This window comes from Haliotis asinina, chromosome 4, assembly GCF_037392515.1.
Source record: "Haliotis asinina isolate JCU_RB_2024 chromosome 4, JCU_Hal_asi_v2, whole genome shotgun sequence".
Lineage (NCBI taxonomy): Eukaryota > Metazoa > Mollusca > Gastropoda > Lepetellida > Haliotidae > Haliotis > Haliotis asinina.
Window position 1 is genome coordinate 53,978,467 of NC_090283.1, and position 12,052 is coordinate 53,990,518.

Consider the following 12,052-nt stretch of genomic DNA (forward strand, 5'->3'; position numbering starts at 1 on the left):
CGATTTTGACAATTTTCATGAAGATCGAGAAATCACTTAGAATATCAATTTTGACACTCATCTTGCATCACACATTTGTTAGTGTTTGTTTCTAGGCGTTTGTTTTAAAAAGAAAATTGTAAACATGCAAATTACATGCCATACACAAATCATCTTTCAAAAGCAACTACATTCCAAATAGCTATGGTTGTAGGGAAGTGCAGATGGTGATGCACTCTCAAAACATTAAATATTATCATGTCAACATTGATTGACTCTGATAAATATCCTAAATATTTTTTATCGCAAATAAAGAAATGAAGTTCCCCTACTTTTTTTGAAGAGTGTACTTTTAATACTTAAGAGGAATATTACTTGGACTGGTGATCTTTTTCCATTTTTTTTTCTCTCCTGCCTTTAGGTTTTCTGAAGACAAAAATCTGTAAAGCAATAAATAAATTTGGTCTGGCCTAAATTGAAAATATCAAAACAACACTTTGCTCTGTACCACTCTTATACATACAGAGGGTCACCTCTAATGTTTTCTTTTTCATTTCAACTTAATAAATAGCTTCAGTTTATATCACAGAGTGATTTAATTAAGTCTTGCACTGCCTCATTTCTGTGTATCAAACCAGCTTCATGGCCAATAAATATATTGGTGACAGCATAAGATTATCAAATGATGTTATGTACCATTGTGAAAAGACTGACAGGATGCGTCATCTTTAAATTTGAAAACAGTTGATTCAAATACTGTCAAATCCCAATAAGTTGAATACTGGAGTCTCATATAATATTAAGCATAACTTGTAGTACCTGTTCGTCCCAACATTTTTTTCTACCATCATAGATATTCCTATGTCTTGAATACATTGATAAGTCAAATTTAGTACTTGGACCCCTCTGATTCGACTCATTGGGATTTGACTGTATTATAAAGAAAGAAGCGTTAGAAAACTTGAAAATGCAACCTCACCAGTACTTTATAAAGTTATTAAATAACTGTAATTCTTCCTTTTACATCAGTTGTATGTTCACAGTTTTCACATTTACTGGTGACTTGGGACTAAATATTGGCTTCTGAGCAGGTCCAAAAAAAAAAAGAGTAAAATGATATGATATTCTGCAGAAAATTCTCATTCCAGTAATGGAACTTGCAGTTTTTCAAAAATATATTTGAAATAGCTCTGTTTATGCATTTGTCCAGAACTACATCGTAGTATTTGTTTAAAGACTGTACTTGAAATAGTTTTGTTTCTCCGTCTGTCCTGAACAATGTGGTAGTAGAGTGGGTGTGTGCGGTCATTCATCCACGGGATGGGCCACTTCGGAGTACACAGGTGGACAATGGACCTCATCAATAGGTAATCTAGTGTAACATGTTGTTGCCATAAACTGTCACACATGTCAGCAGCAAGGGTTTACATAATACAAGAGACACCATTGATCACCCTAATAATTGGTTAATCAATATTTTATTGTGAGTCTTATGTGAAAACTTTGAGAGTGACGCTGGTCTTAAACCAGGTCGTAAACCTTGGATGTCATACCGATGACGCGTATCTGGGAAAGAAATCACCTTTCTTAGAATGTGGCAATAGAGTCATTCCCAACAGGCAGTTAGCCCCTAGAGGTTGGCAGATGAAGGATTCCAGCATAAGGACTCAAAAAATGTCCACAAGGACTCAAGTAGGACCGGATAAGAGTTCTAATAAGATCTAGTAGGGTACAATAAGGGCTGTAAAAGGGTTTTTCTTAAAAGGATTCTAATAGGGCACTTGAAGGACTCCCATAGTGCTCCTGATGGACTCTAGTGGGATTCCAGAAAAACTCCAGTATGGCTATCTAAGGGCTGAAGAAGTGTCCATGAGGACTGTAGTAGAGTTATACAGGAACTCTAGTAGGTTCCCTTAAGGGCTTTAGTAGGGTTCATATGGGCTCTTGTAGGTTCCCGTAAGTGCTGTAGTAGGGTTCATATGAGCTCTAATAGGTTCCCATAAGGGCTGTAGTAGGGTTCATATGGGCTCTAATAGGTTCCCATAGGGGCTGTAGTAGGGTTCATATGAGCACTAATAGGTTCCCATAAGAGAGTGAGTTTTAGTTTTACGCCGCACTCAGCAATATTACAGCTATATGGCGGCGGTCTGTAAATAATCGAGTCTGGACCAGACAATCCAGTGATCAACAACATGAGCATCGATCTGCGTACTTGGGAACCGATGACATGTGTCAACCAAGTCAGCTAGCCTGACCACCCGATCCCGTTAGTCGCCTCTTACGACAAGCTGAGTCGCCTTTAATAGCAAGCATGGGTTGCTGAAGGGTTCCCATAAGGGCTCTAGCAGGGTTCATAAGGACTGCAGTAGAGATATCTTGGAGGTCTAGTTGGAGTTTAGGACTAAGTGGGGATAAAGAAGGGCTCATGCAAGTAACAAACAAGAATACTTAATTATGAAAACAATAACAGGATTATGCATTTTATATTATATAGTGAGTTATACTTACAAAATATGCTCTTTGACATGAAATGACCCAATTATGTAATGAATAATATACTGGACAATAATAGTTAGGGTTATACATGTATGTAAATCATTAATTGTGATAGATGTATTTATCGACATACTGATAAGATATCAATCATAAAAATACCACTATCCCTAACTTATTTGTCCTGTATATATTTGCTCTTTATCCTGCCTGGCTTGGATATGTTCAATTTCATACAGAGTGAAAGTTGTCTTAACCAGCACCCATTGGGACCGAAATAAACTGCTGGTAGAGACTGGGTGCCGGATTAGATGGTGACAATAATTTCTATGGCTGCCAGCTACACTTGTCAACCTCTTTATCTTCGCTGGATTCTTCATACCCATGCTTGCTTAGAGCATTTAATTCACCATGCAATCACTACTTCCTGATTTTCTAGCATGCCAAGATTAGTCAGCAAATTAGATTATGGGTCCTTGTTTGGACTGCCCATACCTTGGACGGTTTAGAGAGTCTTAATTACTATTAAAATTGCTTGTTGAGATCTGAAAATCATGGCAAAATTAGGAATAGGAATAGGCCGAATTAGGCAATGTTTTAATAACTGTAATACTGTTGTAAAATGGTGGGACCAAAATTTTCTGCCGGTATTGATAGTGTACCGGATTAGACAGGTGCCAGTGTTGGCAGATTTTATTGCATGCTGTTTTCATTAATAAAAATGTACATCAAGTTTATGATATGGACTGACATTCAATAGAACTAGATCTATCTGAGGCCAGGAAGTGAAATCCTACTTGGCAGTTACTAAGAAACACTTTGAGGAAACAAGTTGTGTCAACATTTAAACAAACCGATAACATTTGTTAAATAAACACTCATATCTCCTAATCAGGTTTTCAAAACTACATTTACAATGCAATGACACTGACAAAAATGTGTGTCTTGGTGTGAAATCACAATTAATCTCAGCCTTTGATAGGATATGGTTTACCACTGATAAGTGTTAACAAGCCATTCTTTTGTAATATTAAGTCAATACGTGTTGGGGTGGCAAGGTAGCCTAATGGTTAAAGCATTCACTTGTCACACTTGACGTAAAAGCAGCAAAAAGGTAAGCTCACTCCCTCACTCAGTATGTCTTTGATGCCAGAACATGGAGACAAATAGTGTTCCCCCTAGGCACATGTAGGAGGGCACAGCTTCTTGCCCTTTTTTGCCTCAATCGCAGTCATTTACTATGACGAGTGTGTATTTTCCAGATTTGAAATGCTTTTTTCAAATTCTAATCTTAAAATAGAAACTGAGAAGAGTAAAAACAAACTTTAGAATTGAAATTATAAGACAATTTGACTTTTTATACATTTTGTTGTTTTTCAATATAATCCTCACCAGCATGCCCTTTGAGGTTTTGAGGTGCCCTTTTCCATGAATTTACCCTGCCCTTTCTGAACCCTAGTGGGAAAACTAACAAAGTATGGAATCATGAATGAAAACTTCAAGCTCTAGCTTAATGTAAAAAAAAATCGTAATCTGATCACTTTTGTCAAGTCAGTGAAAAGTTTATGTTAACAATAAATTAACTCATTTCTTAGGCAATCTTGGCACTACGACTAGAACAGCATGATTCACTCGCTAAGATCACTTAATGGGGGCTGTGTTTGCAGCCATTCGACATTTGTAAGCCTACGATAAACTATAGAGTTACGATGGGTCATAAGATCATGAATCCTTAGAGGATTGGGACCCTGGACTTCGTTCATCAAAGCGATCGTAGTGCTAAGGTTATTGAGTAAATGATTTGAGTTTTACGCCACACTCCCCAATATTCCAGCTATATGGCAACAGTCTGTAAATAATCAAGTCTGGACCAGACAAGCCAGTGATCAACAGCATGAGCATCAATGTGCACAAATGGGAACCGATGACATGTGTCAACCAAGTCAGCGAGCCTGACCACCCGATCTCATTAGTTGCCTCTTATGACAAGCATAGTTGCCTTTTATGGCAAGCATGGGTTGTTGAAAGCCTATTCTACCCCGGACCTTCACGGGTCGCTAAAATTATAGTAACTAACATACTTTAACCTAGACTTATGACCGTTGTTGAGCTACAATCGCTTTGAGCAACGGTGTCCTTGGCCTTGTTTTACAAAACTCTCATAGCGCTTGACTATCATTAGACTATGCCACAATATAGGAGGAACGAATAACAATTAGATCTTATGCTAAGAGTGTCTGTGTTTAATTCTGTGTTTCTCATCTCCTGCCGCATGTAGAAATCCCACTCGTCCACACAATAAACATTATATTTTTTTTTTCAAACTACGAGACAAAAAATAAAAAATGAGCTTAAAATGTATTAAATTTCAATGAAAAACGAAAACGAAAAACGAACGAATCTTCGGCCTGAAGCACCTCTTGTGTCGTTACTCCTCGTCATGACTTCAGATTGCCATTCACTATTACTTACAATCCAACAATGTTAGGAGATCGTGATTTTCAGGCTCATACATGGCGGTCAACGAAACAATATCATATATCACTGGCAGGGAGCTTGGTTACAGTGAGAGTTGAGTATTGTGATTTTTGCAACAGAAACTTTATGAATTGTGGCAGAGTCATTGTGATTACAAGTAGCATCAGCAAGGTGACGGTAAGGTACAAAATACGTCCCGTTGACATCCAAGGTCAGTTATAACAGGAATTAATTCTATATTTACCTCAACGTTATGTTCCTTCAGGATCAAATATAGCTATATTACTCAGAAAAACCTTGATAATCATGCAAGTCATAAACTGAAATTTTCATAATTTCGTTTACAATGCATTGATGTATTTGAAAAAATAAGAATAAATTATTGTAGCAGGCACAGTCACCATTGTGATTGGGTTTATCGCCCACTATGAAGAAGCATATGCTGTTTAACCAGAGAAAAGCAAACACATCTTTAAAACACTGAGATGCTCTATAGAGACAGAAAAGTTCTGATTATGAAATTAATTTGATTGAAAATTCATTCTTGGTCACAGATAATCCACAATCCCAAAAACGGAATTGACGGACACAATGCCTCAAAACTTGCTCATGCATTGGATTTGGACGTTTCTATTCACGTATCTGTGGTGTCTAGAGATCATATAAATGTTTGTAGCCATAATTTGAGGTGAAGGTAAAATTTTCATATTTCCTCTCAATTGTCCCATGTCAGGATAATCTTGACTAGAACATCATAAGTGGTCAAGGGTAATGTGGTGATATTTGTCCCATGCTTTTAATTCCACCACAAAGTATAAATATTGCAGGCAGACCTGTCATACCTTCCTTTTTTGCATAATTTTCTCCATGCTTAGATTTACTCCAATATTCCGGAAACACATACAGTGAACACGAATGTAATGAATCCACGTACGAATTAAAACAGCCATGAGTCGCCACTTGAACAGGGATGTGACATTACAGTCTGTTCCTCGAGCCTGTAGGGTGCATTCACATATTGTGGTACATAGGACGAAGCTTTACATTTTGAAGTTTAATTATGACAGGCAGCACTTTAATACTTATTATCTATGACAATGAGTAGATCACAACCATCATCAAAATCATCATGAAAAGTTTCAAAACACTATTTGAAAAATAATGCATCAAGTTTTTATTTTTGCTGAGTATAGTCCATTTGGGCAACTCCACTACTTCACTATGATTATTTTTTTTTCAAGGGTTGATAATCTTGATGTTTTACTCATCTTTATCATCAAAATTACTTCCATTACAAATTATGAAATTATGATACTGATGTCTATGATATTGCTGTATATATAGATTATAAGGCTGCAAGATGACATCATGTGTAGATTCGAAAGATTATAGTCGTTCATACAACAAACTAAAGGTATAATTCATTTCATCTTATTATCACACATATCATTGCAAAGACTGTGTGACAAATCACAGACTCTGTGAGAAATCATAAAGATTCTGTCCCTCAACATAATCAAACTCCCTACCAGTGAACACATACATTGATAAGAAATTTAGAGGCAAACTATATTGTCTTTGTCAGTGCATTTGGTGAGTATACATTCATATTTGAACACTGGATAGTATTTATGATTATTATTTTATTATCATTAATATTTTTTTGCCTTTATTTATTCCCCCCCATTCTGGGAAGAGTCAGGCATCAAGAAACAGAATTTAAACTACAGACACCCTTATGGGAGCTTTGCAAACTGGCCTATACTTTCAAAGCTCTCATAGCACCAAGATAATGCCATACATTAACATTAATATATGACTATCTTAGCGCAAAGACAATGCCATACATTAACATTAATATATGACTATCTTAGCGCCAAGACAATGCCATACATTAACATTAATATATGACTATCTTAGCGCCAAGACAATGCCATACATTAACATTAATATATGACTATCTTAGCGCTAAGACAATGCCATACATTAACATTAATATATGACTATCTTAGCGCAAAGACAATGCCATACATTAACATTAATATATGACTATCTTAGCGCCAAGACAATGCCATACATTAACATTAATATATGACTATCTCAGCGCCAAGACAATGCCATACATTAACATTAATATATGACTATCTTAGCGCTAAGAGAGCTAGGAAAATCTAGGCCCAGGGCCCAGGGTCCCTAAATAAGAAAGATTGCTGAAAGAGTCTGTTAAAAACTTCAGGTGATCGAGTATCTGCTGAAATTGTTAAGATGCATTTTTCTCTATGCTTTATTGTCACACAGTATTAAGTCAGGGCGTATTGTAATCTGTCCTCAGAAGGAACAATAGTTGTAATGACCACAAGGACTTCTTCAATAACACACACAAGGTGCTTATATTATCATTATTTCACACACTAATTCAATATATCCCATTAGTGTAACACGTTGAGGACATAAACTGCCCCATATGTCCGTTTCTACGTCTTACACTCTGTGTTGGGGACTCACTGAATGAAACCGTCAATCATTAATCAATATACATTGACTCATTGTTACTTTACTGTCTTGCTGAATAGCCCACTTTCTGACGTAAATATGTGGGACAGAAGTGAGAAATGAAAACAGCACTCCCATGAACAAGAACGTGGGACATACATTTAATCTGAGGAATATAATGTTTCCTGTTTTTCTTACCAGAAAAATTTCAAAATATTATTTGCATACTTCCTTATCAAGATTTATGTTTAATCTTGCATTAGGTATCCCAAAAGGAAGGTCACTGGATTTATTAAGCAAAAAAAATGAGTGAGTGAGTGAGTGAGTGAGTGAGTGAGTGAGTGAGTGAGTTTACATTAACACCACACTCCACCACAATATTCCAGCTATGTGGTCTGTTAATAATCGAGACCAGACAATCCAGTGATCAGCAGCACAAGCATTATTCTACGCATTTGGGAACTGATAACAGGTCCATTAAGTCTGACAAATCTAACTAGTTGACTCTTAAGACAAGCCCCAAAGGAAAGGATAACTGACTTTATCATGCATAAAAATGTATGTATAATTGACTTCAGTCAAGTATAATTGACTTCAGCATGAATCCAAAACAGAGGACAGGATAACTGACTTTATCATGAATCCAAAACAAAGGAAAAGATAACTGACTTTATCATGCATAAAAACAAAGGAAAGGATAATTGACTCTATCATGCATCCAGCACTAAGGAAAGGATAATCCTCATCAATATGAAAACAATCCATATCTTGATATTGCTGCATCGACCACACTGTAGCTGTCAAACATAGCTCACTACATCATGCTTCAGTGTTTTCTCATCATTTTACCAGTTTCCTTGTAAACCAGACAAAAAATATTTTGTTTACACTAGACTTTTCTCTTCATCATAAATCCATGCTATGTCATAATACATACCATACACAGATTGCATTGTGATTTGATGTGTTATGCCTGGTTGTACTAAATACTTTTTGAACATTCACTCAGTCTATACTAAACACACTGGGAAAACCCTCTTAGTAAACAAACTAAATCCCTCTATAGTCTGCTGACTATGTTCTAATTTGGTTCCTGGTGTTGAATGTAGCATACAGCTATATTCCAGCTACATGGCAATGGTCTGTAAATAATTCAATTGAGTGTAGACCAGATGATCCAGTGATCAACAGCATGAGCATTGTTCCTCGCAATATGGATACAATGACAGGTGTGAACCTAGCCAGCCAGTTTGACCACCTAATTGTGTTCGTCGCCTCTAACGACAAGTATTATGCATCAGGTTTGCTGAAGACCAATGTTAGCTCAGATCTTTATGGGTTTCATACTGTATAGCTAACATACTGTCAGTATGCTGGCTAAAGCGCCAAGCTAGTGATCCAGCGAGGTACAGTAACGTGCAGTGAAAATGGACCAAGAACTGTGACTGTGTGTCCCAGTTAATGCAGCTGTGAATTGGGTACCTCATTAGGATGAGAGAGACACAATAAACTGTGTATGCCTAGAGGCAGCAGGAGTTGTATACTCCCCAGGGAGTTGCGATTGACAGTATGATATGATGTTGAGATTGACATCCTGTGATTGAGGGAAACAAATACCGGCACCCTGAGCAAGCAATAGTTGCAGGGATATGTGCACTATATGAATGTAATGTAATGTAATGTAATGTAATGTAATGTAATGTAATGTAATGTAATGTAATGTAATGTAATAATATAATATAATATAATATAATATAATATAATATAATATAATATAATATAATATAATATAACTGTTGACAGAAGGATCAATAACTTGATCTGGGCAGCAAATGTTCCACAGCTGATATATCCCGCATAGCATAGGTCATACATTTAACCATATATACTATAACCAGTAGCCTGGGTAACAAGAGAGTGAGATGACATTCACTCATTCTTTGGCACTTTCCAGCCATACCATGCAGGGGAATACAATGCATCCATCTACAAAGTAGGAAATCGAACCAAGGCCTTTAGGGCAACAAACAAACACTTTAACCACTCAACCACCACACAGACCCTTAGAACTTATTTACAAAAGACACATATTCTATTTCCAGAACGTTTGAACAATCTGGTCACAAATGTACACAGACACACCATAAACAGGACAGTTATGCACTGAAAGAGTTAAGGTTGGTGGTATTTGACTATGCATGATTTCTAGTCAAAGGATTACAACGTCAGACAACAAAGTCAACCCACACAAGTCTGCATTCACAGTCAGTGCACATGACCTAGTCTATCTCACAGTCCTTGAACAATATTACTTCCCCTACAGCCTGCAAGCCCTCTTTGCAGTGCAATAGCTTTTCATGAGGCAAGTCTAGATTCAGGCCTCCTTGGGTCTCCTTTTCAATTTAAATAGGTTTATTTGTTACAATCAAAACTATATATATTCAGAGACTAAACATAAGTCTAGCCATGACCCAAGACTGGAGAGTGGTTGTACCAGCTGAAAGTCAGTGGGAAGTCAAGTCACTGCAGTATTTTCATCCCTACAGATGACTTCATTTCCCCATGAATCCGTAATGCCTGAAACCTGCTTCAGGTTCTGTATGCATCAATTCCTCTAGGTCAATTGATTGCAAAGTCACATCCTCTCTTTATCTGTATCTGTTTAGCTGAATTCTAAACTGAATCTTTCTCTCAGTTTGAAACATGAATGTTGGCCACAGTTAGCGACAAAGCAAAAACGGAAATAAAAGTTAACAAATGAATGATTTATAGAAACACATGTTTACACTGGCTGAACGTATGACAACAACCAATTAGGGATATTACTGGACGAATTGAAACAGGTTCACTTTCAAGGCTTTTGCTTGATTGCGGCAAACAGGCAACACCTGCATTTTTGTGATATTTTTCAGATATTTTGTGTCCACATGGCGCAGCACAAATTTCTGTCAGAAGCAAGTCATATACTCTTAAAAAAAAGTAGGGGATAATGAACTTTCAATTTGGATAGGAAGTGTAAACGTTAACAAATGTTTCAAGGACAGACATCTTATGAATGCACCACCATTTCTCTCTATTACCCCCCCTTAACACAACGTACGATATGCACATGCACAACACAGTAGCCCTATATACGTGCATGGGGTCCCATTCTTGATTTTGACGTTTTTGAAGAAGGTAGGGAAATCACTTAGAATATCAGTTTTGACACTCATCTTGCATCACACACTTGTTAGTGTTGGTTTCTTGGCATTTGTTTTCAATGAAAATCGTATGCATGGAAATTACATGCCATACACCAATCATCTTTCAAAAGAGACTACATTCCAAATAACTATGGTTGTAGGGAAGTGCAAATGGTGATGCAATCTCAAAACATTCAATAATATCATATCAACATTGACTGACCCCGATAAATCTCAACCATATTTTTAATTGTATATAAAACAAAATGAAGATTCCCTACTTTTTTTGAGGAGTATATTTCAGTGCAGAAACATCCTAAGGTTTATACCTGGTTAATGTGTATCAAGGTCAAAGGTGGTGCATGCTTCATTTTCACCCAAATTTCAATGGTCGTTTAACAAAATTTCAAGACAAAAATGGGTGAAGGGAGTGTGGGGGGTTGTGCACCACTGCACTCCACTCTGGATCCACCTATGTGAATCGTTTCTACATGCAAACACTTTATGATACTCACCTAAAGCAAAGCATGCAGTTATAGTTCCCTGAAATGGAAAAGAAGACAATAATGCCACAGTTGCTCGTGCTAGACACACAGAACTAGATTCAAATTATGTTTGTGCATTTTGTTTATGCATGTTTATTTGTGTGTTTGTCACTCAGCTACATTCCAGGTTTTTAAACACCTGAGGAATATACATCTGTACTAGACAATGACTGATGTCATGAGCGACTATACATAGGGTTTGATATCATGCAACCTAGACGAAGAACAGGACAGATCAACACTAAGAGGCACTGTATGACAAGCACAACTTGTTTCTGACCTATGTATATCATCCAGGGGACACTAGACTTTAGGTTATTGGAACCAATTCTGATAAAGAATTTCCACTAGAAAAGTATAGGTTTGGGGAATCTGAAATATTCTCAGGGAGACAAGCCTAGGTTGCTGGAAACAGTTTTGATCTGAAATATCCTCTTGGAGATAAGCATGAGCTGTTGGAACCAATTTTGATCTGAAACATCCTCAAGGAGACAAGCATGGGTTGTTGGAACCAATTTAGTAGTATATACAATGACAGTTCTGGACCACTTTCAAGAAATGTCTCTACAAAGCCTTATTTAGTAAATAAGGCTTTGGTTGGGCCATTAGCTCTTGCTACTATTACCCCTACTACTTAACGTGTGTTGGAGGTAACACTGTGCCGTACGGTACGATCAATAATTCTTCTCTTACAAACCCCCTACCCGGCCCATCCCTCAAGTAGTACAAGTTAGGTTCGTCGGCTTTCATATCCACTTTATCTATGTTGTAAGTTTTGACTGACCATATAGGATCGGTGGCCCGCTTACGGCTATCACCCTTGTGTTCCCCCGGCTGGTATAGATACCTCACTAGGGCCCTATCTGGTATCTGTTTCTC

General features: G+C 37.1%; 1 protein-coding gene across 6 annotated transcripts in view; it reads right to left on the reverse strand.

Annotated features, from left to right (window-relative positions):
* Positions 1-12,052, reverse strand: part of LOC137281670 (sodium/hydrogen exchanger 1-like) — a 105,646-nt gene that overhangs the window by 44,985 nt on the left and 48,609 nt on the right. For all 6 annotated transcript variants that reach the window (XR_010956753.1, XM_067813063.1, XM_067813062.1 and 3 more), the window contains exon 7: positions 11,144-11,171. Coding sequence is in view for 5 of the 6 variants with exons in the window: in XM_067813063.1 (XP_067669164.1) it covers positions 11,144-11,171 (28 nt within the window). In the remaining variant the exon portion in view is untranslated. The remainder of the gene's footprint in view (positions 1-11,143; positions 11,172-12,052) is intronic.